The 26,661-nt window shown below is 36.8% G+C and overlaps 1 protein-coding gene across 1 annotated transcript in view; it reads left to right on the forward strand.

Moving 5' to 3' along the window:
- The window catches only part of LOC134743144 (protein FAM107B), a 62,688-nt gene that overhangs the window by 6,145 nt on the left and 29,882 nt on the right, over window positions 1–26,661 (forward strand). The window contains exon 2 of the mRNA XM_063676487.1: window positions 24,474–24,669. Coding sequence (XP_063532557.1) covers window positions 24,548–24,669 — 122 coding nt within the window. The 5' untranslated portion in view covers window positions 24,474–24,547. The remainder of the gene's footprint in view (window positions 1–24,473; window positions 24,670–26,661) is intronic.

Below are 26,661 nucleotides of genomic sequence, written 5' to 3' on the forward strand. Positions count from 1 at the left end.
CGACTGTGCTTTGTTGTCAGTACAATATAGTGTTGTTCTCACGTCCGTATGAATATGTGAGTAGCGGAATATGAGTGTCATTGTAAGAACAGTGACTACTTGTGTCGTTATCTCGAAGGAACTAAGTACCTTGCGTTTATCTCAAGAACAAGTAGGTGACTTGCGCAAACCATGCGCTGCTGCTGGGATGAAAATTTGTAGGATTCATTTTTATTTGTTCATCAAGTAAGTACATTGCATTCGTAGGTATGTAGGTACAATATTTTGGTTTCGCATGAGAGAGCATGGAGCCATGCAGTGCATTGGATATGATTCCGATAGCAATTCATAGAGGTACGAAATTTATTAGTATTCAAGTCCAAGGCCTGTTTGATTGCAATTTACTTCTTACTCGCCTTAAGCTGGAGAGACCAGAGAAAATTGCAAATTGTGGCAACTATTTAAGTATTTCATTAACGCCTTTTGTGTTAAAATACGTATTTGACACACATTTTGCAAGGCCGCTTTAAAACACCGTACCGAAAAGGAATAATGCAATTAAAACGCTTGATCAAGTTATTAACTTTTACGGTACTAGGTTAAACGATTGTAAACTCATTCAACTGTGTCAGACTCACACGCCTGGAGTTCTGACGGCTTCCGTTTCGCCGTTTACGTCACTGAAGTACTGAACCCTAATTGATAATTATTCTTGCCGTATACTGTATTCCCAATTCCCAACGGTTGCGCCGGCGCAGGCGCGTCGAGGTCTTGGATAAACCAATGAAGGCAATAACGTTGAGATCCGTATCCGTAACAACTATGGGTACCTAATCGAAGAACGCACTTATACTGGTTCTCCTGAGACTTGACAGCCCGTGCTCGGTAAGGGATTAGAATGAAACGACAATGTTGCACGGATACGACGCAAATGTAGAGAACTCTGCAGAAAAAATCGTTCAGTAAACGACTGCATAATTATTTCAACATACATCTTGCAATGCGGTTGCGCGCGTTTGCCGCTAAATAAATTGTGTTGATACGAGATACGAGATATACGTCGCACACGAAAGTGACCCAGCGCAAATACAACGATCAACTGTATTGTGTGATTAGCACCAAGAACAAAATTCAATTTCATGTTAGTTAATATTAATAAAAGGCCAAAATGCAGTTTTCCGTCCATCCTTATAATTCATTTATAGATCTATTAGTGAAAAACGTTCGTGCAGCCGGTACTGAAAGTCAATTATATTTATATAGGATGTATGACATGTAAGCTATAGTATGTATGGATGGGTACATGCATTTAAGTATGTTGCTGTAGGTATGCCACAAAAATATATAATAAAAAATTAAAGAAAATAACAACCCTTACAACCTTAACAATTTCTGTTTGGCCCAGTGGTTGACTGGTAGAGAATGCCTCAAAGCATTAAGTCCGCCTTTTGTACTTGTTCTTGTGCAATAAAGTTTAAAATAAATAAATAATAAATAAGAAAAGCTTATACTAACAAATAACAATTAAGTCATAGCTCGTTTAATGAATTAAACTTCGTGCAGTTTCATACCGAAAGTCATCAAGTAAGATAGCTATATTAGTAAGAAGAGTAGTATACAAGTAAGAAGCTAAACGTCATTGAAGCGTCATTTAATAACTAAAAAAGTTAATTTATATGAAGAGAGTGCACTTTTCCGTCTATGCTAACTTTTCTAACAATGTATTGATAACTCTATTACTGAAGAAAGTTCGGTCAGCCAATACCGTCATATATATTCATAGTAAGTCGCATAGGTATGAGTTTATGTTGTCACAGCTACATGCTACGAAAGCCTAATTTATTTTAACATTATAAAAGTTATTAAACTTTACTGTCCGTCTTAATAATAATAGCTCTATTACTGAAGAAAGTTTGCAGCCCATATAGATATATATTGCTTATGTTATGCTTGAGTTTTATATGAATTAAGGCAGTTACAGTTAAACACGAACTAAGCATAATTTAAAGTAAAAGAGCTATAAAATTAAATACTGCACACCGTTCATCTAAGATAAGTCTACTTACCACTTATATCAGGCAGTTGGTTGGTAGGTATGTTGGTATTAAAGTTGAGCGGTGATTTTCTAGTAATAGAAGTTCGCTGAGTTTTGCGACTAAAACTATGTGTCAGTTTTACTTACTTCATGTAATACAAATCAACTTCACGTAACCAACCCTTCAACCAGTACGCAGCTGACCATATTAATTTCTTACCAACAGCCTCAGTGAAACGGTTGACCTATAACAATGCATTGATGGTTCTATTATTACTGAAGAAAGTTCGATTTCATGCTCGCCCCACCAAAGTCATATATATTCATAGGAAGTACGTTACGCTATATGTAGTTGAGCTCGCCACCCATGGAGCTGGCGTTTATCCTGCTCCCGATCCCCTTTGTCCGCTCCCGTGCCAAATGCCGGGCTGCACGCTGCATACTTAATGCGCCGTTTCGTACACAATACGATGCACAAAAGATATCTGTGGAGTATCTGCGTAGCGACACGTGAACCTATCATTTTCACTTAAAACTACTCGAAAACAGTAGTTAACAATATCTGAATACATTATGGCTATGCATATAAAAATCGATTGAGTTATATCTGAACGGGAGTCGCAAATAGGCCAAATATATGAAATTGGAGTTTCATTTATGTAGGTGCGACTAGAAGCTCTAAACCTGGTACCTACATATATATATATATATATTCAGCAAATTAGTGCGGTATACAAGTTAAGCATTGTTTACGCAGGAGTGTTAACTCCTGCTGCAGTTGACTGCACTATTTTGTACGGTCTTTGGTCTACTTCCTATTGAATATAATTTTTCATAAATAGAGCTAATGAACAAACGATTGGCAAAACCCCGTGTATATAAAACTAAAGGCATTATTATTAAATTAGACTGTCTTGGCATTAAAGAAGCTTTTCAATTTGAACATTCAGTAGGTAATGTTGTAATATAATTAAGGCAAATTCTACGACGGTCTACCTAAGTACTAATAAAATAATAATTGTCAGTTGTAACATTAATTGAATTTGCCTTTAAGCATGGGCAACATGCGAACTTTCTTCTTAAGTGAGTACTTAACCGTTAGTAAATTGTTACAAGGTACTACCGGTATAAGTGCGTTCTGTCCTTTTATGGCTTTTAACAATAAATTAGACTTTCTTAGAATTCAATCTGCTTTTCACCTTGAACATTAAGGTTGCAGGCGTAGAAGGCAATAGCCATCAAATGGAAACTACTAAGGCTAGCCTTTGCTCTACTATAGCGATGGCGATACCAATTTGCTAATGGGCTGGGCAGCGATAAAAGTAGAACACTAAATTCCAAATATAATAGAAGCGGCATACAAACGCGTAATATTTTTCACGTTTTTCCGCTCATTCAGCTTTTTCCGTCTTCCTTTAATGTAGATTTTGGTATTTTTGAAGTTAATTTTGTGCCTTTAAAGAGTTTAAGGTATTAACGCACAAAAATCGAGTCAAAAGTAAAATTAATGAACGTAAAGTGACGGCATCTAAAATGTTTACAAATGTCATGTTGTAGACCTAAAAAGAAGTCAGTTACGGAAATATCCTGCAATACATATACGATTGTTCGATTTCTTGTGTTCTGCAGAGCGCGGTACAAACAATACATTCATGAATAAGTTATCATTAAGTATACCATAACCAGTAATATCGTATTGCTGATTGTGTAACTTATTATATTTATGAGCTATATCTAGCAATCTAACTAAGTAGGTATCCACATATTGTCTTTCGCAAAAAGACGTCCTTGTACTACATCTATACTTCCCGTTCGTTTTCGCGACTCGTAATAAAATCAAACGTAATTACGAGTACATTAAGTAATATTCATGAAGTATTTCATATTCATGTATGCATTGAAAGTGTCCCTGCTTATTCAAATGAGCGAACACACGTTAACGGCTAGCTGCCATAAAGGGTTAAAATATTGAGCGATTGTTACTTTCACGTGTCCTTTTTTGGCAGACCAATATTTAATCTTACATCTAATTGTTTTTCCATGTATTACTTATTCTGTCTCCATGTTTAAGACGTTTAAATACTAAGGATGCCTAACATTAACCGTATCCATTAACCCTATCCATAAATATATTGCGAATTCATTAGGCGTACAACTACCTTCCTACGATTAATGTGTTTATGTTCTTTTTGTGCTAATAAATATTTCTTACCTTATCTTATAATGCACATATACTCGTGTTATCGGATTCATTTATTTAAGCTTTAATTTTTCCGCTAATTAAGAGATTTAATGGCGTTAACAGTAGTTTGTTACTACGTAAACTATGGTATTGCGCAGCGTAATACTTTATTGTATTTAACTTTCGCAATGAGACGGATATTAAACTAGCTACTAATTGGCAGCTGGTAATCCAAATTTGTCAATAATAGTCCAGAAACCATTATTACTTATTTACTTACCTACTTAGTTATTATTAATGTCTTTCTCATTGATGATGATGGTGTCTTCACAGCTTTAATTATTGTCTCTGTGTCGTTGTTGTTAGAAAAACCGATAAACTGCTTGACAAGAACATATATTATTAACTGGGAAATAAAATTTCTGGAAATACGATAAATATACGATTTCTGGATAAACGTTTTGCTCGAGCTCGATGGAAAGTTAACTGCGGTAGGAGACAATATCCGCAGTAATCCGCGCGTTACTACTGTTACCAGCGACATCTTCTTATGAAAGTACGGAATTGTCTTACGACATGGCCATTACGAGTTTCTAACGAGAGCGGAGCAAACTAGTTAATCTAGAAAAAGGCAATTTTGTTACTCACTTTGAGCCTAATTTACTGTAGGTACAGTCGACGTCAAAGATATTTTTACAAGCTTTTATTTAACTTGCTCTGTTATTAGTATGTATGTATCCATTATGTATCAGTGTATATTAATTTGTTAGTGTGGGCCAAATCTCGGAAGCTAAATTTGACCCACTTCCCGATTTCCGATTAAGCTGAAATTTTGATGACAATGCAATATTATGATGACATGGAGCTGATCTGATGATGGAGACAGGAGGTGGTAATGGGAACTCTGTGATAAAACAACGCAAACTGATTCGTTTTTGGTTAACGAGTTGTCTCGATGAGTATTAGTTGCCTGTGGAAAGAAAATAAGAGTGTATAATTCAGGCATAAATGTCCATTTTTAACCAAACGCCAAAAATGGATCGCTTTATGCCCTTTGTACCATGTACTATTTTGCCAAAAACTCATTATTACACTTTTATTGCACGGAGTAAAGGAGTAGCCTTTAGTCGAAAAATGTAAACATATTTTTGACATCTGTAGGTACCAGGGCTATAGGAACCGGTATTCAAATACCGGTTAATATCGTTCCTAAACCGTTAGTTTATTTCGTTCATTAATAAACCGTTTAATTGATGAAACGCGAACTTTAAAATTTAGTTCTCTCTTCTTACCGGTTAGTTGAAAGAATGAAAGAACGATATAATAACGGTTAATCTCAGCCGTCTACAATATTACATTACCCGCTCTACTCGATCTCGATTCTCGATGTTGACTTGACAGTGCTGTTGCTTGCTGACTGAATTGTTTATTTTTTATACTTTTTACAGTTTTTACTGTTGGTGTGTAGTGTTACATTTAAAATGGATTCACAAATTTTTAAATATGTTCCGGAAAGTGAACCATTTTTAAATGAAGAGGAAATTAATAATTTCGATTCTGACAACTGTATATAAAATTAGTAAGTTCACATTTTTTTGATAATCTGCCTACCTTTGTAGGTACAAAGAATGAAAACGCACTTCAGCAGTTTTGTTATTTACCTTGTTACAAATGGACTTTCTTCTGAACGCTTGGGTTTTACTAGCCTCTATTCCTTTTATTTATGCCGCTCTTTTCCATAATAAAATCCCGTCTTTGTAATATTACGTAATATGCAATAGGCGCGCTACGCGTAATAAATAGGAACACGCTTTTAGTAGTTTCTACGCCTTGTAAGATGACTGGGCTTAGACTGGAACTGCAAACTTGTTAAAAAGTGCATTCGCTATTGGATGCGACGCGTCGAAAGCGAAAGTGCAATCAAGTGCGGTGCGGAGCTTTGATCAGGCTGGAGGCTGGACTAGAGAAAACTGGGAGCGTGGCGTGTCTGAGTTAAGGGCTGGTATTCCGATAGCTTACCAACCGCATGTCATTGACCGTCTCAGTGTAACCAATATAACCAGATTCTTAACAATGGTGCGTAATCGGAGATCACACTTAATGCTGGTTTTCTTAAGACGATTGCTCGTCGGCGCTTGAATAGCGAAATAGGAACACGGGGCAAGAGCCTGCATTGTCTAGGCGCCGCGGACAGTTAGTAGCCTATATTGCCTATCCGCATAGGCTTTATTTGAGTTTAAATATGTTTGGTTTATGCATCTTCTCGTTTTCAATGCGATTCGAGGAACATCTAATGCGGGCACCACACTTCGCCTTATTTGCCAAATATTCGTGTTGCGTCTCTTTCCTTTGACATACAAAACAAAAGGGATGCAACACGAATATTTGCCAAATACAGCGAAGTGTGGTGCTGGTATAAATGAAAAGAAAAACCATAAAGACCATTTTCAGTTAAAGATAAATGTTTCCACTATGAAGGTTGGATAAATAGATAATAATTATAAGATTGAAGGAATAATATACCTGTTGTTGCTGTTTTGAATCTTAAAGCCAGGAGCAACAGTATATTAAATAATTATTGTTGGCGCTGCTGACGCGAGCGCTACTTGCCACGGGGGTACTTCACGAACACTTACATAATTTCAAGTGCGTTTTTCCGACACAAGGCGGCCCTTGAGCACGATTTTCGGCCGAGTGTTACTCAAAACGTATTTTAGTGCATCCGGTGAAGGAAATCTATTGACAGAAATGTTACCGAGGTTGAGGTTCAGGAACCGTTAATAGCCTTATTTTCTTTGAAACAGTTTTTGCCGACGACAAAGTAGCATGATCGTTCGTAGAACGCTGGTCGTGTTGTAGCCGCGAGAAATCTCATTGATCTGTCGTGTTCTTGCGAATTGACATGACTGGAGATGATGATCTTCCTTCTTTTTTATCTTGGTCTAGTTTAGTAAAAAGTATGTTGCATTTAATTCCTACTTTTACTTAGCATATTAACCATGTTATAACGAAGTAGAAGTAGCCATAATTAAGGATGTCGATCTCGTTAATCGGATTCCCTTGCAATCTTCACCCTTTTCACCCTCTAAGGTAATCATTTCCACGATAAAATGTATTATCTTCAAGCTAGGACTCAAAACTACATCCTTACTAAATAACATACTTATCAATTAATTGTTAATGTGGTTTAACGAGTAATGTAAAGGAAGGCTGCTAGAATATTTTCGCTTTTATATATTACAATTAATTAAAAACTCACAATTGCTGACAACCACAACCACTATTTTGACAAGCGACCGCTCTTCTCAAGTTCAGTTTTGTTTAAATGATTAGTTTATTTGGTATGACGTTTGAAAATTACGTGTGTTTATTATGCGAGCTGGGCGGGCGGGCAAGTAGGGCGAGACGCGAAAAGCTACGTCTGCGGGGTCAACGCCCTCGCTCTGCCCGTGAACCGCCGAAGGGATGGCCTGCACTATCGATGTTTATACAACTATTATCGATATTGTTTACACGCCGTCGATAATGAGATTGGAATGCGAGCGAGATCGGTTTTCATTTGTTTTGTTTGCATGCCCGGAGGAAAAGCATTTTTTATTTTAATTGTTCGCGCTTTGTAAATAAAAACTATTGTTTTTTTCCTATGTATTGAATTAAACTAACACGGTTATATCAAGATATTACTGGTATCCTTAAGAGCATGTGTGAAATTAATCGAAAGATACATGGCGGCTCCATCAAAAAATAAATCAGAAGCGGGTTCATGGAAGGAACGTAATATTAGAATTGGAAATCCGTGAATTTTGGTTTGCCTCGGACAAACGGGCGTGTGAAACCTCCTTATGATTCACCCGGGAACTCTACTGACATATTTAACTATTCCTCGTTAATAACTGACAGTTATTTTTTAATCCGACAAGCCGCCCCCGGCGTCACGCTATGGGAAAGCCACCCCGGAACAGCGGCGCCGGTACTATACAGCCTATCTACTCACAAAACATGTCTCAACTGTCACTGGTGTAACTTGACCCTGAGATTCATTACAACTCTCAGTGACTAGACGCCAGACTTATACTGGCTGCGTGGTTAAGTTTCAGCAATATAAACGGCAAAGTATCTGAATTACACTTGCCGTAACTACTCCACGACAATGGTCACTGTTGGTTGGGGTTTCTGTAATTAAAAAGACAGGCTTATAAAGGTTGGACAGGTATAAATACTTTAAAATTTTGACGTGTTACCATTTTCAGACTTGATTATGAATGTTATAAATTGTTAATTAGAGATTAGAGGTCAGACATGCAAAAAATAATCTCCATTACCCAGAAATTAACTAAAACATAATATTTTATATAAGTTTACTTACCTACTGATTGTATAAGCGTAGCTATTTTAGAGTAGAAGTTTAATCCAACTTTTTGAATTTCACCCTAACTTCGATTTGATTAAATTATTTTTTTTATATCTGATGTGTATTTAGAATAAAAATTAACTTCTATTTATTTTCAAAAGGGTCAAAAATATCTGACCTTAATAAAAGAACCGTCCAAGTACGAGTCGGACTCGCGCACGAAGGGTTCCGTACCATTACGCAAAAACGACAAAAAAATCACGTTTTTTGTATGGGAGCCCCACTTAAATATTTATATTATTCTGTTTTTAGTATTTGTTCTTATAGCGGCAACGGAAATACATCATCTGTTAAAATTTCAACTGTCTAGCTATCACGGTTCATGAGACAGCCTAGTGACAGACGGACAGACAGACAAACAGCGGAGTCTTAGTAATAGGGTCCCATTTTTACCCTTTGGGTACGGAACCCAATAAAAACTAGATACTCGATAAAGCACATTACTAATAAATTAAATTAATTTTATAGCTCGCGAAATGCATCAACTCCATCAAATTAACGTAAACGTAATATTGCCGTGCCCCACCCAGATGTTGCTATTGCTTCCTCATTCTTAATCTTTATCGTATTTAAGTATTAGTCATGTGTCATATGGTAGGGAGTAAATGTTTCGTAAAGTTCGGTCATGAAGATTCATTTTGGAATCTTGAATGAAATTACGAGAATAAATGTTTGTTTGATAATATAACTGTTCTGTTTCTAGACATAATTCTTAAGAATGTTACGGTCCACGTGTTAGATATCTTATACTTCTAAAATTAAGCAGTTGATGTTGAATAGTAATTATTATAAATTGAGTTATTTGTTGATGAGTCAGTTATTTAATAGTTAACTACTGTCAAGTCGAGTCACTAATGATTAATGATGTGTTGGAAAAATGCCTTTACGACATAACGTGCACAACAAGGAAACTATATTCAGTAATTTCAGTACTTTATGATTCACATATTGATTTAAACTAACACGATTTTCACTCATAATTTAAACTGAAACGGGATTAATCGTGTAGGTACACTTACTTATAATATTATTTCAAGTGAAATTCAGTGATTAGCAAAAGTAATAGTGATAAAACAAACACCTATGTGGCTACCACCAGTTTGGCACTGACATAAACGTTATCGAGAACGTAACTTACTTTCTATGCGTCTCGCTCGTACTCGCATATTAGTGCGAGCGAGATGTATAGAAAGTAAATTACGTAGACGTTAGCGTATATGTGGTATTTCCTATAAAAAGGGACCTTATTGTCGATGGCGTTTACGCCATTATAAACGATGCTCTGATATAAATATAATGCCGCGCGACGAATAAGGTAATAAGGTCTAGAATAAGGTCTCTTTTCATAGAAAATGCCCCATATGTCAGTTTTGAGACTGTCAGTGACTCATGGTACGGGTCCTCGTCTCAAATTAAGGGATGTAGTAAGTGTTCTGCCTAGGCAAAGTGACAACCCTTGCGTAAAAGTGAATAACCAAGAACATAATATTTTATATAAGTTTACTTACCTACTTGTATTAGCGTAGCTGTTTTAGAGTAGAAGTTTAATCCAACTTTTTGAATTTCACCCTAACTTCGATTTGATTAAATTAATTTTTTTATATCTGATGTGTATTTAGAATAAAAATTAACTTCTATTTATTTTCAAAAGGGTCAAAAATATCTGACTTTAATAAAAAAACCGTCCAAGTACGAGTCGGACTCGCGCACGAAGGGTTCCGTACCATTACGCAAAAACGACAAAAAAATCACGTTTTTTGTATGGGAGCCCCACTTAAATATTTATATTATTCTGTTTTTAGTATTTGTTCTTATAGCGGCAACGGAAATACATCATCTGTTAAAATTTCAACTGTCTAGCTATCACGGTTCATGAGATACAGCCTGGTGACAGACGGACAGACAGACAAACAGCGGAGTCTTAGTAATAGGGTCCCATTTTTACCCTTTGGGTACGGAACCCTATAAAAACCAGATACTCGATTACTAATAAATTAAATTCATTTTATAGCTCGCGAAATGCATCAACTCCATCAAATTAACGTAAACGTAATATTGCCGTGCCCCACCCAGGTGTTGCTATTGCTTCCTCATTCTTAATCTTTATCGTATAGTATTAGTCATGTGTCATATGGTAGGGAGTAAATGTTTCGTAAAGTTCGGTCATGAAGATTCATTTTGGAATCTTGAATGAAATTACGAGAATAAATGTTTGTTTGATAAGATAACTGTTCTGTTTCTAGACATAATTCTTAAGAATGTTACGGTCCACGTGTTAGATATCTTATACTTCTAAAATTAAGCAGTTGATGTTGAATAGTAATTATTATAAATTGAGTTATTTGTTGATGAGTCAGTTATTTAATAGTTAACTACTGTCAAGTCGAGTCACTAATGATTAATGATGTGTTGGAAAAATGCCTTTACGACATAACGTGCACAACAAGGAAACTATATTCAGTAATTTCAGTACTTTATGATTCACATATTGATTTAAACTAACACGATTTTCACTCATAATTTAAACTGAAACGGGATTAATCGTGTAGGTACACTTACTTATAATATTATTTCAAGTGAAATTCAGTGATTAGCAAAAGTAATAGTGATAAAACAAACACCTATGTGGCTACCACCAGTTTGGCACTGACATAAACGTTATCGAGAACGTAACTTACTTTCTATGCGTCTCGCTCGTACTCGCATATTAGTGCGAGCGAGATGTATAGAAAGTAAATTACGTAGACGTTAGCGTATATGTGGTATTTCCTATAAAAAGGGACCTTATTGTCGATGGCGTTTACGCCATTATAAACGATGCTCTGATATAAATATAATGCCGCGCGACGAATAAGGTAATAAGGTCTAGAATAAGGTCTCTTTTCATAGAAAATGCCCCATATGTCAGTTTTGAGACTGTCAGTGACTCATGGTACGGGTCCTCGTCTCAAATTAAGGGATGTAGTAAGTGTTCTGCCTAGGCAAAGTGACAACCCTTGCGTAAAAGTGAATAACCAAGAGTAAATAGGACCAAGTGCGGGTAGTTCCAGTTTAAAACCCGCGCAGCTAGAATACAATTCCTCGCGTCTGTCTGCGACCACGAACGTATATATGTGCACGTGATTAAATCTCGTGTCAATTATGATTCATATTCGTAGACAAAATTACTCGTTATGAGTTAAACATATGTCGAATTGTCGAGTTATTGACATCGTTAAACTCTATATTTACCTCTGAAATGCGTACAAAATCTAATAAAGTGGTGTGAAGTGTAGGGTGGAGTTCCACGTGGCGTTTAGCGGTCATCAGCTCCTATTTTAGGGTGCGGTTCATAAACACTGTTTATGCATCTAGGTGGCTACGTGCGGAAGTGCATACATACGTGGGTAGTAGGTACGTATCAGCAGGTACTTACCTACCGCAAACAAGGGGACATGTACGCACAGTCACAGTCAAAAATATGTATGCACATTTTCACCTTATTCCCATGACACAAGGTGGAAAACTGTAATGTTGTCTGACCATGTTTTGACCGACATGGGCGACAGGCGCCCGTTTTTGTCTAGGACGGCAGTGGGCATGTCGTGCTACCATATTTGAACATAATATTGGGGTCGAAGCCATTCGTCTGGTAGTCCTCGTCAATCCTTACTGATTGACAAGTAAAACTACCGACGTACTATTCAGTCGTTATGTCGCTATTAGAATTCCTAATGTCTTTATAGATTAGTTTTAGAGATAATTAACTCTCGTAATAACAACAAAAATTTAAAATTTGATAAAATATTTTCTCGTCATTGCGTCATTGTATAACATTTTAACCTTATCGTTTTTTTGAATTGATTAAACTGATAAAGAATGAATGATTACGATCGCCACTATCTGAGAGCGCCTGAATAGCGTGCGCGCCTAATAGTCTCCTATTTCAAATTAATCCTGACAGTGATATGCAAATTACTTGTCCGGCGAGGAGGGGTTATGTTTTTAGGGGTCAATACTACTATTAGAAAACGAATTTTAATAAAGAATAAAACCGTACTCTACAGATTATAATTCGTAGAAAGCATCGATTAAGAGGACTACATTCTGTGTAAAGTAAATACAAACTAACTTGCTTGTTGCCCCAGTTTTCCCCCAAATCGCTCCCTGCGGTTAGCTAAATTCCCTAGCTAATGTCCTCGCCAGAATGTTTACGAACTACGGTCAGCTGAGAATGCCGGCAGCCTTTTCTTTATAAAACATATGTGCATGCAAAACAAATATATAAAACGAAAACGGAACCTAAAACGTACTTTTATTATTAGAATTCACGTTTAAAATACTGCATAATGCGGTCGTATTATGTTGTGAAATACCTCGAGTTATATTCGTTGTACTGGTACCTCATCTAAATCGACCTATACGGAACCACAATAGCGTGATCTGAACTCGCTCTGGTGCAATTTTTTTTATTGTATATTGGCCAGCGCATGACAATCAGTACTTTAATAAAAAATTTAAAGAGTACAGTTGTCTGTCACGTTAAATCTCTCTAAAGTTACATGATCTATGTATGTCTTTGGCTCTTGTTGCCTTTTCAAACTGTGCGGGAGGATAGAGCACGGAGCGATCAAATAGGGACGTCCCCTTATCGCCCTCAACCCTTTACAGTCACACCCCAGTTATTTTGAACACTAGCTGCTTGTGATCTACATTTCCTATAGGTATTGCGATAGTATGGATCTATAATATAAATCATGGAATACAGTAAAAAAACTCATACAAAGTGTATATTTTCAAAGGTCTACGTGGAGGTTAAAGACGTATTGACTCTATAAATAGTTAACAGATAAAACTACAACATTTCATCGCTTTAGATCGCTTTTTTTGGCAACCGAGTGTTTAGAGACTTTAGAGTAGACTAATTCGATTGTTGTATTTTGTAATCTTCTTGTTTTGTCGCTAATTGTAAATTTGATTGTATTAGAATAAGATTTTTGTACCTAATTAAGTATAAACACAAATTAGGTTATTATTTAGGTATCAAGTAAATGTTATTCTATCTATTCCACCTAATCTACCTATACCTCTCGTGTCGAATAATAGTCCCTATAACAAGTCCTTCAAGTCTTTTTTGTTTGGGCTTACTTAAAAAGAAATATGTTTTAACCGTTATCTTATTACTTAAATGTTACAATTCTAAATAAATTAATGTGCTAACTACCAAAAAATGTCTGCAAACATTTTACGTGACAGCTACTTCATATAAAAACGACCTGTCAAAGGGGCCAACACTCGCCGTGAGAAGTAGGTATAAAGTTTATGTTTTTTTTTATCTGTCAGTTATAAGACGTTTTGACAAATATTGTACGCCTCACCATAATACTCGTACTCTACTCATATATCAAGTAAGACACCATTGCACATGAGACACAATGATTACATGACTTACAATGTGATAATTGTTAGTAATCCACTTTAAAACCCATTACTATTATAACACCACACCTAACCTCAAACCCGCATCATTCATAAACTTAATGTATTTTTAATTCTACAATTAAAACAAAGAAACATGACCTAAATAGTAAAAGGCTGGTTCATTAATTTAAAACAATGATGTTCTATTAGTTCTGTTGGTCCCATTAGCTGTGCACGCTTTCTCAGTGCATCTTTGGTCGAATTATTTGACCCCAGTAAAGAGCCCACGGGAACGTATTTGAAATCATAACTGTCATCACGTTAACTGATACGTACACCCGCATGAGGAAGTGGCTTATTGATTAAGCGAGAGCATCCACGGGGGATCGGCTTGACTCTAACGCTGATTGCGCACGTCATCAGTTCATCACTATTGCCAAGCCGTTCTGCGCTGTTATTCTCCTTGCTTATTGGGAGCCAGCAAAAGTTCGCTTTAGGCAAACCAGGAGATACACACTAACAGGAGAAGAAATATGCTTCTTTGGGTGGGCTGGTGGTAACATTCGCACATAATCATAATCACGCTATCCCAGGTGGCTTCTACGACTTTTTTATTAGTAGAATTGAAGACTTTTACTTTCTTAGTTCACGCTTTTTGCTGACGCTGTCAGCAAACAGAACAAGACCGCGTAAAAGGCCACCTATGCGATGGACTGACCACATCAAATCTGCCATGGAAGGGCCCCTGACCTGAACCTGAACGCATTTGCCAGAATGACCTCCAAGCACGGAAAGTGGCGAGAAATCGTACGGCAAGCAATATCTGTGCCTGATGTCAGCAGTTGACCACGACGCTCTGCAAAGAGTACAACGACAAAAAAGAAGTCAGCGTGGGCAGCTTCGTACTAGTTTGGCGGAGGCGAATACTTGTTACAGTTCCTTGCTCTTTTCCTACTGTTTACCGTTTTTGCCAATATTTTAATAAATAATTATGTTCATATCACTACCATGATTCCCAAAAATATTCATCTTCAGATATTTACTTTATGCCGATATTAGACTCACATAGTTACGCGTTTCAATAATTATTGAATGACAGTAAGATACTAGTTTGTTGCGACTGATGTTTATTGAGCTTCTTAATGTAGCCGTATGTGATCATTTTAATGGATATAGAGGGTTTATACTGCACATTTCCCATGTTTAAAAAAATATCGGGATCCCGGTATTGCATTTTAAAATACCGGTGTTGAAAAATGACAAAAAAAGACGGGATCGCGGTATTTCGGGATCCCGGTATTGGAAGTCCTATTACTTGCCTAAGCTTATTAAGCGATGTGAATAAGTTGCATGGACATATTTACTACTTACTCGTTATGCAGTAGAGTAGCTCATACATGTAGAGTATTTCAAAAGTGTTCCCCAGCCATAATAAGTTACGAGCAATAAACATCCGACCCCAGCACACACGTGCCTAGGGAATTATAAGTCGAAGCAATAATTTGTCTCGTAACACTTTCTTCGTCTAGATATAAACTCATCGGTTTATTGTCTAATGGTCACGCCTGTTTAGAAATGTTTAAACCAAAACTCTGGACTTAAGACAACAGCCTGTTAAATGATGCAACTATGGGTGGTTTTGTGGACTATATAGGTTATCACTGAGTGCTATACTGAGAAAAACCATTAGAAGTTCAGTAATAATTTGTCTCGTAACACTTTCTTCATCTAGATATAAACTCATCGCTTTACTGTCTTGTGGTCACTTCTGCTTCGAAGTGTTTAAAATGATGCTCTGGATATAGGTCGGAACTTTTCAAATGACGTAACGTGCTATTGCAAACTTGCATGCGCTATTTGGTAATACCCAGAGACCAGAGACTTCTGTAACACCCACAGGAAGCTACTATTCGGGAAAACTAAAACAACCAATCGCAGGAACACCATCAGTAGCCAGTAACTCTTCTATCCTACAACATTATTTTGTGCTATTACGTCTACGGTTATCGGCTATGCGTAATAGTAATACCATGCGCCGAAGTTATTTTAGGAGTAGTAGGTATTTTTACAAAATAAGTGTACTTTTCGACGAATCTATCTCGAACTCATTTAGGATGCAATCAAAAAGCGGTAATTTGGTAGGTATCAATATTCAATGTTAAATATCATAAGTAGGTAATTTTTTACGCCATAAAATTTTCTTTGGTTTGATTTAGGTACTAGATGCTGCTGGTGTAGTTGTGGCGGAGGTAACATACGGTCATATCGTGCTATAAACACGTAGCAATTTTATTAGGCGGGTAAGGTAAGGCACATTGTGAAATCAAATAATGGTGGCTTGCGTAAATCCGAACATAAATCCCACTCGTTATTGTCGATTGCCGCAGACAGATAGAGCAATTCAATTAACAGATTTCCTATTGTACCGCGTTTTAGTACAGTCGGCCTCGGTAGTCGCTGTGCACTATAGTACTTTGTCTCAATAACGCGTAAAATGCCACGGCAGGTTAAATACGCCAATTCACAAAACGACAAGGTGTTAAATTGATCATCGACTTTGAGGCCTACCATACAATCGTAATCGTACGTGCTATGTCGCTCAATTCTTTTCACATAGTCACGAATGTCCTTTGGGAGCGTAAAGCCCTATTCAAAGGCCTGTTTTTGTAACAAACAATAACATAAACAAAAAACATTTTTATTGTGTAGGTTCGCCACAATTGGCCTCCGGGGTCATATATTTTTTATTAAGGCGCATTCATAAAAGAAAGTAATGAAAGAAGCAAAAAGTCGTCTAGTGACAATAATATTTGTTTTCACGACGACTACTTTAACGATAAAAAACAAAAACTTCTAACTTCTAAAAAGCTTTCAAATGCTTTCACGTAAAAGGTTTATTGAATCGATGATTAAAATTAAAGGGTGTCCAGCAATAAATCTGGTCGAGACAGGATAATGGACGTGTTATCCCTCTTTTGTGTGTATAGAGCTGGACATCGAGTGAGGTCTTTTGTTATGAAATTTGGTGACTCTATGCTTTTAATCGCTTTGAACATTAATAATTTTGTCCGCAAATCAATAAGTTTGTTTTATGTCACGTAGAAAGTAGTTCAAAGTAGGTATTGTAGTGTAGGCATTTATTTTGGTAGGTACTAGCTTCTGCCCGCGACTTCGTCTGTCTTCGTATGACGATTGAAATAAAGTATCCTATGTCCTTCCCCGGGCCTCAAACTATCTCCATACTAAATTTCATCTAAATTAAGCGTGAAGCGTGAATATTAGTACGGATTTTATGTATTTTCTAAAACGGTTACTCTAACATATATTATTATATCTTAACATTAGGACCTATGCGATTATTGGTCACTGGTTGAAAATACTGATGTTGAAGGCCATGCTGATAAAATCCATGTAAGAACAACATGAATAATCTCCTCTTCGTTAAACACTTTATTTGCCTGTGCAGGAAAGATCATTAGTGATAAAACAATGGACTTTGCAAATGAATCTATTGTTTCACTTTTTGTTGTGCGATGCCATAGTGTTCTCTGTTACTTTGAGTACACAGTACACAGGCTTATTAGGTTGCTAAAGTAAACAAGCTAGCTTGTCACAATAGCATCGCAGTTTGTATTAGGCACAGCAATAAAAAGAGGAAATGTAGAGCTGGCGCGGCACCCGCAGCTCTCTGAATAGAGGGAATACGGCATAAGAGCCTCCATACAGAAAACTGCGAGGAAAACTTGTAGGCAAAGTATTCAAAGACATCCCATCTCTTAAAGAGAGTCGAGTGCTCCACACTCCTGTTTCTACTTGAACATTTTCCCTTTGCCTCATACACACGGTGAATACGTGGGAAATAAAACCTAATAATTAAGCAAATTGAAAAGCGCAAAGCTTGAACACTTTGAATACCTATTTCCGGCATTTAGCGGATTAACTCGGTAGATTTAACATGGCAACCTTCTGGTATGACGTCAATTGTTTTAGCAAACGAGCCAAAGCGACCTTGCCCAGGTAATATAGCTGGATGAGCTAAATATATCCGTAGGTCAGGGGTCAGGCGATTGGAATCGATTTTTTAAATGAGCTGCGTGCAGATTCTATGCGTGCTGGCATGGCAATAACGACTGAATGCTTTCCTACTAACGATATCGGAATGGTGATGAATGATTTCGATACCGTTAAACGGTCCTACTTTGCTCCAATATTGGCTCCACTTTAAGGAAATTATGAATATTTTTTAAACAGTTCATTATTAAATATTCAGACCGAGACGAATTTAATATTAAGAAGAACATCTTATGTAACATATTTTATCGGTAAATCAACTTTATGAAATGTTGTTTTATATAAAACGAAGTTATGAATTGCTTCAGAAACTTCTTAGCAGTGTAAAGGTTATTTTTATTACAAAGCTGTATGCCGTAATGTGTGTGTGTATGCTGTTGTTGTTTTTGAGAGGCGCCTCGCTTATCTGTAAAGATAATTCTACAGGGTGTTTATTTAGTCACCTGCAATAATTTACGGGCTGAATATAGGTATAGCCGGTATAGGTCATACTGAGCAACGTTTACTATGGGACCAACTCCGAAATCGCGAAAAAATAATTTACTCTCCCACAGAAAATGTCAAGGTCAGACAACCAAAACCAAAATGTATGAAACGGCCAATATTTTTTTGACTTAATCCTTAAATCAATTTCGATAAGAGCCGTTTACGAAACCTCTTTTCTACTATACTATAATATTAAGGACACCTAAAGCAGCCTCGCTCCTGAAATTGCCCAATCAAATTTTCCGCCGCAATTCAGCCAGGACCTTGAAAAGGACTTGCCCCTGTACGCAGGCGACGCGACCTTCACAGCCTGCTGGTTCAATAAAGGGGCCCACTGCGTACCTTATCCTTTCAAGGGCGCTCCTTGAAACTGTGTAAACACGAAGGAGCATTATCGACCAGTCATCTTAATACTCTATGATGGTGAGGTTATTAGAAGTTATCGGGCGTCAGATCGCCAATGACTAGACCTTATCTCTTCACTTTATCTCCTGTAATATCACCTTTTCATTTGCACCTGCCATTCAACTTCATTTAAAACCTAAAATCGTATCTTGAAGTTTGGACTCTTTAATGAAATTAAAACATAATACATATTATTTTAACTTTTAAGTTTCTTTAACATAAGAATGTACTTTAATTTTTTTTTTTACATTAAGTTAAGTTACAGTTAGTATAGGTTTTACGTGTTTTTTACGAAACATTATTGTAAAGCCCCTTAATGATAGTTATTAAACCCGTAAATCGACCCGTGCATTTAGCTTTAACTATCTCATTATTAGCTGTGTCTATAGGTGATTACCTAAGTGAAAATACCTTTTATAGCTCTAAATATTTGGTTTGCTCGCGGCGCATTAAAACAGTACGTTTAGGGGTAATTTCACAAGTCCACACACTGATAACATCCGGTATGTTTACTATGTCACTATGTGTAGTGTCCGTTAAGGCATAATATTTCCTGGATTATGGCCACATTAGCGGTTCGTGAGAATGTCGCTACTAATCGTATCATGTAATAACACTAATAACCGCGCTAATGAGTTGTTAAACACTTGAAGCGAATTTCATTAAGGCCCAGTAAGTTCGTGTCTTTCTCTCACTCTCACTAAGCCTAAGCGTGAGCGAGATGGAAGTGCGTGCCCGAGAGCGGATATCATGTTTTTTAATTTTAATTTTTTGTAGGTGTAAATAAAAAAAAGTTATCGATACTTTCTCCTTCCCTCAAACATGATATAGCCGATTTTTAGAAGCAATTTTCATATTTCTAGCTTTTGTGCATAATTTGTTACTTTTTAAAGTGCATTTTAGACCAATGTTCGTGATTTTTTTCTATCGACCGAAAGTCAAAATTCCGAACAGGATTCGAATCGATACAATCCCTCGAGAAAGGCCTCAAGATTGCTAATTAAATTAATGGCACCCGTATTGTAATTTTGTAATTCAAAAAAGCACTACGACTTTATTTAAAATCCGATTTCTGAACTTACTGCACCTTAACTTTTAACTAAGAGATTTTCTAAGTTTACGTAATTCCACGGGAAAATAAAATAAACTGAGGTCAAAAATATTCTTATGGATAAGGTAATTCAATATGGTCATTTGGAGCAAGTCGACCTCACTTAAGTACTAGAAAAAGACCGTCGCGGTTGAAGTGCACGCCTATAATTAATCCCTACTCTCCTTGTATTTCTAAAGTAGGCGCACATGTCTTACAAATAACCTTTGGTATATAGTATTTATTTTTTACTGGCTTGACGTCATCATTGTAAACGCACAAATCCCTCCGCCTGTTTAAAAGAGCACCATCAAATTTAAGAGCTGATTTCATTGTCGCCATTAGACTAGGTAAATCTCCAACTCATAAAATCCATGTTATTAGACAAGCTACGCACGTATTCAAGAATTCTGTACTTAGAATGACATAACGCACACACTTTGAGTCCAGAACGCTGGGTCATCGCGGCAAACTGTGACAAAAGAAACGTATGCAGTTATACACGTAACGCTACGGTTTACTGTTTCGAGTTTCGACGACTACCTCAGAACTAAGTAGGTCATGTCATGTACCAAACACAGGTAAAAGATTGGGAAACATAGATACCTCTCTCTAGAGGTACAGTAGCTGTGAAATATATTTGCACATAAAGGGTGCCTAAAGTAGTCTTGAAATGTATAACAATGGCGTAAAAAAACACTGAAAAAGTTCCGAAATCAGGCTCACAGGTATCGTAAAAATTACAATTATTTTTATTGCAATATTCCAAAGCATCATAATTCTAAGATACTTCATGACACTGCCTTACAGCAACAAGTTATTATGTACATAGTTTCAGGCACCACTGACATCAATCTCTTAAGTCAGCTGCATTGCATGGATGGTTGACCACCCCTATACATAGACATTTTTTAGGAGGGGGGTCAACTATCTCTGGAGTTGACTGTACATACCTAAAATACCATTAGGTAGTGGTTGGTACCTCTATAGCGGCGAATTAAACTACAAAATCTATAGCTAAAATGCCGTCTTATTTAAACGTTTAACACGGCTGTACATAGTGTACATAGATATATGTTATTTGATAACAAAATGCGACACGGACGGAGGCAGTTGGCGCCGGCACATTATGTAAATTTGTCTTATGTCATACATAGGTAAGATGTGAGCTTGCAATTTGACCTGCTTTGCTAGATTAAGGCCTTTGCTTCGCAGATTATTAATGTATGCAAACATTCATGCATTTAATTCGATATAGTATTGCCGACTATCAGAAAAATCATAATAGGCGATACTGAGCGAGTAATCGTAAATGTTTCATTTATTTATAGTTATCAATCAATCAATCAATGTCTTCCTTTTGCATAAGAAGTTGTACGTAGAAGTAATTAAAATATATATTTACAGGTTCACACAAATTACCACAACTGGCATGGAAAATATGGTGGAAACAAATAATATTCCGAAATTTAAAAAATACCATGCATATAATTATATCATATGTCAATTCATTTGTTAGCTATATACACACTACACAGTCGCATTTTTGCAAATTGGAATGTCAGTTAATATAAACGTAGTTAATAAGAATAATAAATTAGACAAAAATATTATTAAAATATATGTCACCTAGTAAAATAATCAAAACATTCATTTACAGAGTAAATAAATATTCTCCACTAGCCAGTTTACTGAGTTTCCGCTTGAAAACACTTATTGGCACATTCTTAAGGGGCTCCCTGAGGTTTTCATCGATTTTTGACAAGTTTTGAATCGTATCTCCTACTTTTGCACTACATATAGAATTATAAGACAAGCGGCTATCGGTTCTTCAATCTTTTATCTCCATTTTTATCTACCGGATTGTGAAAAAAATGAATACTTATTTATTTATGATTGTTTTAAACATTGTCTAAAAAAACACTTTTTTCGTATCTCGATTGCTGTGAAAGATCTTACTTATACAAAATCTACATATTTGGGTTCGTCTTAGACGTCTCTAAAAATTTGTCTAAGGTTTTAATTTTAAACTAATTAACACAAAAGTTATGGCCAGAAAACCAGTTTTTTGGCCTAAAATTGTTCAACTTTGATGCCAAATATTTCGAAAACAATGAACTTTGAAGTAAATATGGGATACTATATTGCTAAAATCCGTTGCTGTTAATATGATAAGCTACAAAAAACATTAGAAAACTAAGGGATTCAAATCGAATGTCATTGGGGCATGGGATCCCCTTAATGCATGTAAGGCATTATATATATGTATAAATAAACACACATACAATAGGTGCTTCTACTATACAGTGTTGTTGTCCTTGCTAGCATTACTAATCGATCAGGATACCTTGTACGATAGCTACATATGTCTTTACAAGTTTTAAAAAGCTGGGGGTGAGATTTAACAAAGCAGCAAATTTCGTAAATGTAGTCTGTGCGGAAAGAGAAGAGTCGTGGAATGTATGGACTATGGGACCAATACATTCCACAACTCTTCTCTTTCCGAACAGACTATTGAGGCATAGTACAGTCAATAGTTTTAATTGTTTACATAACGGTCTGCATGATGTTGAGATACCCACGTTACATATCGATCTGACACATTGTTTTTGTACTAATAGTACTCGAGTTAAAGCCTGACCAGGAATCACGCGCCATGTTGCGGAATTTCACTGGAACAAATTTTTTCATACCTACTATACCTACTGAATTGTCACCCTATACATGAAATGAAATTAAATGAAATGAAATGCGATTATTTGCTCAACATTATGTACAGATAAGATGGTAGAGTCAAAAGTATTATGTCCAGATAATGTCAATACCTTATAATAGTAGGCATGCAAAATAATTTAAAACTTAAAACCTATTAACATTATATTACATACATGCACAACAACAGCGCCCTCTTGACAATGATCATTATATTACTGGTCAGCTAGGCTTTACATGATATGAGTTTCCCCAGAGCAAAATACCATACCTAATTAAATAACTCACATATCCATGATACGTCTGAACTGCATCATTTTAGTTCTAATTTATTATCCATTTGTTACATTTTAGTAATAAGTAGGTAATCATAATAGACTTGTATCAAGGTTTTAATAAGTTACATTATAAATTATCGTCTCTTGCTAAGAGTTGTGAGGCGACAACGGGCTTCAACTTTTTAAACTTGGTGCCCGGCCGGCACGAGCTCGTGAACAAAATGAATTTTAAAAGTTCATAACTCAGCCGTTTCCGTTTATCTAAAGTGCCAGAAATGAGGCCGTGGCTGCCCGCGATAACGAGCGGGAAAGAGTGGTGAAACACAATAATTGCACTGCAGGGGTTGCAATTGCAATTGTGTACCCGTGACGACTCGCTGTGTAATAATGCTCAGATTTCGAAGCGAGGCGCGGAAGTAGGGCCATGGCACGCTTATTAGCCCGAGTTCACAGGAACCGCAATCATAGTCGAAACAAACGAGGTCACAACTCCGAGGAACCTATTTTCAACCTGTCAATAACAGTTCAAAACGACGTCTGATGTTACGCAAGGAAGATGAACTATAGAAATGCTTGCCATGCACTTGCGTGAAGCAACCTAATGGATTTCTGCTTGTATTTTGGCCGAGCGCCAAGAGATATGTTCGCAAAAATCCTTTTAGAGTAGAGCATATGCGCAAAATATGTAGGTAACATAAGATGATGTCATTCTGTTACTCACATTATTAGCAAACGTCTTTGTGAACCGGTCTTACCTTTAAAAGGATATCTTATATATTTTAATATACTTGTATTGTAAGGTCGAAGACTTTATGCATTCTTTCTCTGATTTATGGCATGCGAATACATTTTTAAACCTACTCATGAGGTCGGGGCGCATACTTGGAAGTCATGCATGTATGTGCATTAAATCAATAATAAGGAGCCTCAGTCGTAACCTCATTCAAGTATCACAGATTAGTGAAAGAATAACCTTATATTGATTGACCCCTATCAGGTTATGCTTTGCTTTCTATATTGTTTTATTTATTGCTATATTAAGTACTTACACGCATACTGAACTTGCTTCGGGTCTATACAACAAAATCACTCACATTGCACCCTGATGGATAGTTAATTAACAAAAAAAGTGACAAAAGGAAATCTATAGTAAACTTCTCCAATTAAATATTAGTATGTTTTTACGTAAGTAAAAAAAACGCATTAGCCTTGAATGAAAAAGTTGATTATCCTATGTATAATTATTATTAGCCCAACCAATCGTGTGATGTTAACCGATTTCAAACATGAACTAGTGAACTAGTGACATATTTATATAAGTATGCCAAAATAAAACCGGACGTTAAAGGAGGACAATACAAAATTCTAACGTATAAAATCTAATTTAAGACCATTATCTAATCATCACATTGTACTTGTTGCAGTCGTATCTCGGAGCGCGTTGATCGCGTCCGGCAGCGTGGGGCTGGTCCCCATCGGAGCCCTGGGAGCGGACGACATGGTACAGGAGGGGGAGGGGGCCGCGGGCGCGCTCATCGCCCCGCGCCGCCTGCCCAACCCCTGCCTCAATAGCCCGCAGAGGATGGACCTGCATCGGGAGCTGTTGTTCAACCAGAAGATGTAAGTACCCATCCCTAGAATGTATGCGTTGGCTCCAGCGAGTTGCGGTACGATAAGCCAACGCAATACATTCTAGGTTTGTACTGACGCTGACAAACCCTGCCTGAACTGTTAGCCAGCTTGTCAGCGCCGCTTGCAGAAAAGATGGATCTGCACAGGGAGCTACATTTCAACCAGAAGAAGTACCTGCTGTACGAGTTCCAGAAGTGGACGAGGTGATGCAGGGTAACGTAAGAGTCTCATCCCCTTATGCCGCCTGCCCAAACCTTGCCTGGACAGTCCGAAATGTAACCTTGGACCTGCATACGTTGCTTTTCACCGAGAATATGGGGTCACGCTTACGGAACACTTTGCCATTCTGGAGAATCTTCGCTCAGCATGGCCTTCTTGGAATTCTTGATGGGCAGAAATAACGCCTTGACTACTTACATGATTCCATAAAGGGCTTTTAAAATAAAATACTTAGGTACATACATGGTACTCGTGTCGCGTCGGTATACATAAATTGAAGATCTTACTTGAAACTGATAAAAAACTGGTTAAAAGGCCAATGGTCAAGAGAAGTCTACAAAGTAACTACGAGAAATAAAATAACAAATAATAAAACCATCGAAGTCGTTGTTTATATATCTACATTAATAAGTGCAGCGATAAATAAGTCACTTAAAATATATGAGTGAGGATTTTAATAATGTGCACGATCTTCATTGGATCAGCAATCTTCAATAACTTAGTTTTCATTGTGTCGTTTTGTGTATCAAATGATCATAATATTCATAATGTATGCACCATAGTTATGTGGCTCAATAGTCCGCTATTTATGGAGCCGTTGACGCCTAGGCACGTCTTAATACATATCAATTCTATGAATCATTATAGTTAATTCTCACCTGTGACTTGTCTGCATACTCTGCATGGAGTTTATATTGTTTATAACAATTTCGGGCATATTATAGTTGTCTATTTCGCCCTTTTTATGGTTGTAATGGTTTAAACTCGGTAGCAAGACCAATGAAAACGTAGAGTCAAAAGAGGTACGAATAACGAATATATAAGAGTCAACCCCAAATGAAATAGGAAAAGGCTAGGCAAAGGCACTTCCTCGACCTCCGAATGCACGGAATTGGCGCGCGGACAGTATAAGTTCGTGTGTGTATTTACTTGTTGATTTTGTAAGAATTCTGAAACGCATGTCATAAACATGTCACATGTGATCAATAGATTCAGTAGACATCACGAGTACGGATGTTTAATTGTATACAGTCACATAGTATCGTTAATCGGCGTACCCGATTACGTTCTTGTTTTTTATCCTTTTCTTTTCTGAAAAAATTATTATTTATGTATTACAATTTTGTATAAACGCCTCTAAGCCTCTTTCAACGTCAGTTCAAGAAGTCACCTTTATCACTTTCTTACGACAATGCCACGTCTATTGGCTTCCTTTAAGAAACGAAGCACTTCTATGATACCTTCCCTCGTTGTTCCCGAGGACCCTTCTGGGAAGCACTTCGCACCTTCCACTCAATACGCTTTGTGCAAAACTGGAATGTTCGCTCTCTAACAAGCTATCTCGTACTTAGGCCGTTGTAAAGATATACTATGCGGTGTTCTAAGAGATATTTTTTTTAGAAAGTACCTACGACAAAATAATCGGTATCCCAAAATGTCACATGAATAAATGGGCCAAAAATGATGATCTATACTTTCTGGCATAGTCCAGCTCTGAAACTCATTAGACAAAGAGGCGAGGAACTTCTTAATAAGTGAATAAAATCTATTATGCATAGAAAATACACTTGTCATTGTTAAATGCCGACAGTTGTTTACTAGATGGTAATCGTTTTTAACTGTTTTTGTTACTTACCTACTTTCCGTGTATTTGTCACAGTTGTTTTGACATGCAAAATTTACATAGGTACTACACACTCGTCATATTTTCTAGAAATAATAAGCAGTAAGTTTGTAAAATACTATCTTCATAGAACGTAT

Source organism: Cydia strobilella, chromosome 7 (assembly GCF_947568885.1).
Source record: "Cydia strobilella chromosome 7, ilCydStro3.1, whole genome shotgun sequence".
Taxonomy (NCBI): Eukaryota; Metazoa; Arthropoda; class Insecta; order Lepidoptera; family Tortricidae; genus Cydia; species Cydia strobilella.